The 3930-nt window shown below is 37.2% G+C and overlaps 1 protein-coding gene across 1 annotated transcript in view; it reads right to left on the bottom strand.

The window, feature by feature from the left end:
* Positions 1-3930, bottom strand: part of ANKHD1 (ankyrin repeat and KH domain containing 1) — a 165344-nt gene that overhangs the window by 90499 nt on the left and 70915 nt on the right. The window contains exon 8 of the mRNA XM_006891229.1: positions 3200-3294. Within this exon, the coding sequence (XP_006891291.1) occupies positions 3200-3294 (95 nt within the window). The remainder of the gene's footprint in view (positions 1-3199; positions 3295-3930) is intronic.

Raw genomic sequence — 3930 nt, forward strand, 5'->3', positions numbered from 1 at the left:
TTTAAAAAAAAAGAGTGGAACGTCAGGAAACTAAGTACAGAATATCCCTCAAAAGGCTGAAGACTTAGAGAATTCAAGCTCAGCCAGAATACTGATACCTTTGGTTTTTATTGGAAATAAATAAAATTTATCTCAAATAATGATAGGCTTTTATTTGACATGGTAGAGGCCATGTCCAAAGAGTAATAAACAAATCTAAGAAGTAAAGTTAGCTTGGCTCCACAGTCAACACTCTTGGCAACAGTAGCCAGGAAATTAAAAAGCGCATTGCCAGGGGAAAGTCCGCTGTTAGGGACAGCTCCAGAGTACTGAAGAGCAATGTTGTCTCCCTGGAGACTAAGGTGTGTCTGATACAGGCCATGGTATTCGCAATCACTTTTTATGCATCAGAGAGTTGGACAATGACCAGGGAGGATAGAAGGAGAATTGATGCCTTTGAGCTGTGGTGCTGGAGAAGAGTACTAAGAGTACCATGGACTGCTAGGAAAACAAACGGATTCATCCTGGAAAGGGTTAAACCAGGTGGTGGCTCCTTGGAGGCAAGGATTCTGAAGCTCTATCTAACATACTTTGGACATGCAGAGAAGGGTATCATGCTTGGGAGGATAGAGGGACAGCACAGGAAGGGTAGGCACTCTATGAGTGGATTGATTCAGTGACTGGGGTAATTTGGATGGGAGTGTTGAGACAGTGTGATTGGTACAAGACAGAGCAGAGTTTAGGGCTGTTGTACATAAGGTCGCTATGAGTTGCAAGCGACTCAACAGTACATAACAACAATAACAACAGGTTCAAAATGGTTCAACAATTTAACTGCTAAAAGAAAAAAGGTATTTTTGAGAAAAATACTTCATAACAGAGAGACTCTAAAATGTATTAATTTACAGTTTATCATGTATAATTAAAAATTATCAAAGACTATGAAAACAAAAAGTGTTGCTCAAATAAAAAAACAAAACCAAAAAAACCCCAAACAAACCTAGGAGCAAATCAAATAGCAGAAAAATATTTCAAAACAACAACAATACATTAGCAGAAACTGATGTATGTGCAATTGAGCAGCAACCAACTCACAGCTAACTCTCCAATGGCTTTTGAGAGGCTGTAAACTGCAATGGAGGAAAACCCCCATCTTTTTCTCTAGGTTGAGCTGGTGGTTTCAAACTGCATTAACTATTTATTCAAATTACAAAAGCTGGGAAGAAAGAGTGGACATTAATATTGACTAAAAACATACAAAAATTATTATCAGAGAATCTGTATGCCAAGAAATTAGATTATCTAGAGAAAACAACATTCCTAGAAAAAACATAAACAATCAAAAATGACCCTAGAACAAATGGAAAATATGAATAAATCAGTAACAAAGAGAGTGAAATCTTTTTTTAAAAAGAATTAGTCTTAAGTATATATCCAAGAGAAACAAACATTTGTCACAACAGCAAGACACATAAAATAATGTTCACAGCAATTTTTTGTAAGAGTTATCTACAGGAAACAAGGCAAGGTTCCATCAATAGTAGGCTGAATAAATAGTCTATCTATTTAATAGATTACCACATAAAAATGAAAAGCAACTGAAAAAACAGAACAGGGGTAATTCTCATACAAGTATCACTTGAGTATAAGAAGACGAAGACACAGAGAGACACACACAGTGTGTCAGAGACAAGACTGGCACAGGATAGGGCAGGGTACAGAGCCCTCGTACAGAGGGTCGCTGTGAGTTGCAGGCGTCTCGATGGCATGTAACAACAAGAAGAAGTTAAAATCCAAAACAACTATGAGATATCATATCACTCCAGTAATAATAGCAAAATTTAGCAGAACAGCAAACATCAAATGCTGGCGAGGTTGTGGAGAAACTGGAACCCTTATTCACTGTTGGCAGAAGTGTAAATTGGTGCAACCACTATGGAAGGCGATATGGAGCATTCTCAAAAAGTTGCAAATAGATACCATTTGACCCAGCAATTCCACTACTGAGAATGTACCCTAAAGAAACCATAAATGCAGATATATGCACACCCATGTTTATCGCGGCTTTGTTCACAATAGCAAGGAGTTGGAAACAACCTAAGTGCCCATCAACAAACGAATGGATAGAGATGCTCTGGTATATTCTGGAATACTATGCAGCATTGAAAAACAAGGAACTCATGAAATATTTGGAAAATGGATGACCCTGGAGGACATTAAGCTGAATGAAATATCTCAGTCACAAAAGGACAAACATTGCATAGGGCCACCGTTGTAAAACAGGACTGACATCAGGGTTGAGGGAAGACAGAAAAGAAGGGGAGGAATGTATATATTGAAACAGATGAGGGAGAGAACTATTTAAAAGAGATATATGAATGGATATTCTTGTCATTACTGAAGTCTACTTGGGCGGGGGAGGGATTACATAACAATGAAAAAGGTTTTCCTCCTTTTCAAGAAGAGTGAATTGGGGGGAGGTGGGTAGGAAGAAAAGGGCAACAATGAATGACTGGAAACCCTAAGTCTCTGTAAACTTGCATTAAAATGAATTTTTTAAAAAAAGAAGTTAAAATCAATTTAAAAGTTTTATTCAGCATTTCTAAGAGTTTGAGAAAGCTCGTACTGAAATAAACATATTCCTGATTTACAGTAATGAGGTATTTAAGAGAATCATTAAAATAATTTTATTTAACGTTCCAATTACAATCAGTTTGTATAGACACTTAGCGCAGATTGTTATACGATTATATAGTATACTGGTGTATCTTCAGAGGAACAAATACACTAGAACGTCTTGCTTAGAAATCTAAGAATACACATGTAGCTTCAGACTGCTTTATGTTAAGAAAGATAACACTCTTGTGCAAAAATGGCTGCAAAATCTTTGTTGTGTCCTTTCATCAAAACATGACATTTACTTGCTTTTTCTTGACAATGGGCTTTGTGACTGCTTAAACCCATGGAAAACTTTGTGACTGCTTAAACCCATGGAAAACATCACAATCAATGCTGTGTCAATTCTTCACCTCTATCTAGAAACATTAATCCATGAGATCTTGGTACCTTTAAAGCCCAAGTATCTTCCAAAACCAGAGAGTTAAACATTAACTAGGTTTAAGAGAATCAAGTGCAAAAACTACAAATTAAAGAATGATTCATAATTCTCAAAGGCCTTTTTCCCCCGACAAAATCTCCAATATAGCCGAGCTAATATTACCATGCAAGCTTCCATCAAGGCCGTGTGCATCTCGTCTGTTTTGTGCTCTTGATCTGCCCCAGCAGCAAGTAGAAACCGAACCATATCCAGATGACCTTCAAAGAAAAGAAACAATTTTTTAAACTATATTTCCAAAGAAATGTTCAAAATTCCTAGCTTTAAAAGAGATGCATATCAAACCAACTATGAGTTATCATCTCACCCCAGTAAGAATAGCAAAATTCAACAGAGTAGCAAACAACAAATGCTGGGAAGGTTTTGGAGAAACTGGAACCCTTATTCACTGCTGGTGAGGGTGTAAAAGGTACAACTACCAGGGAAGGCAGTATGGTGGTATCTCAAAAGGTTGGAAATAAACTGCCACCAAGCACACCCAGGTTCCCAGGTTTATTGCTGTGTTGTTCACAATAGCAAAGAGATGGAAACAACCCAAATGCTCATCAACAAACGAATGGATAGAGAAGCTGTGGTATATTCACACAATGGAATATTATGCCACACTGAAAAAGAACTCATGAAATATTATACAAAATGAGTGACTCTGGAGGACATTATGTTGAATGAAATAATTACACAAGGACAAATACTACAAAAAGCCACTGTTACATAACAGGACTGACATCAAAGTTGATGGGAAACTAAGAAAAGAGGGGATAAATAATGTACACTATATTGAAACCCCCAGCCTCTCAGATAATCTGCTCTGCATACATGTTGAAAAGGTATGGAGA

The sequence above is a fragment of the Elephantulus edwardii genome, unplaced genomic scaffold (genome assembly GCF_000299155.1).
Source record: "Elephantulus edwardii isolate Elephantulus edwardi_28Jun2011 unplaced genomic scaffold, EleEdw1.0 scaffold00095, whole genome shotgun sequence".
NCBI classification, from domain to species: Eukaryota; Metazoa; Chordata; class Mammalia; order Macroscelidea; family Macroscelididae; genus Elephantulus; species Elephantulus edwardii.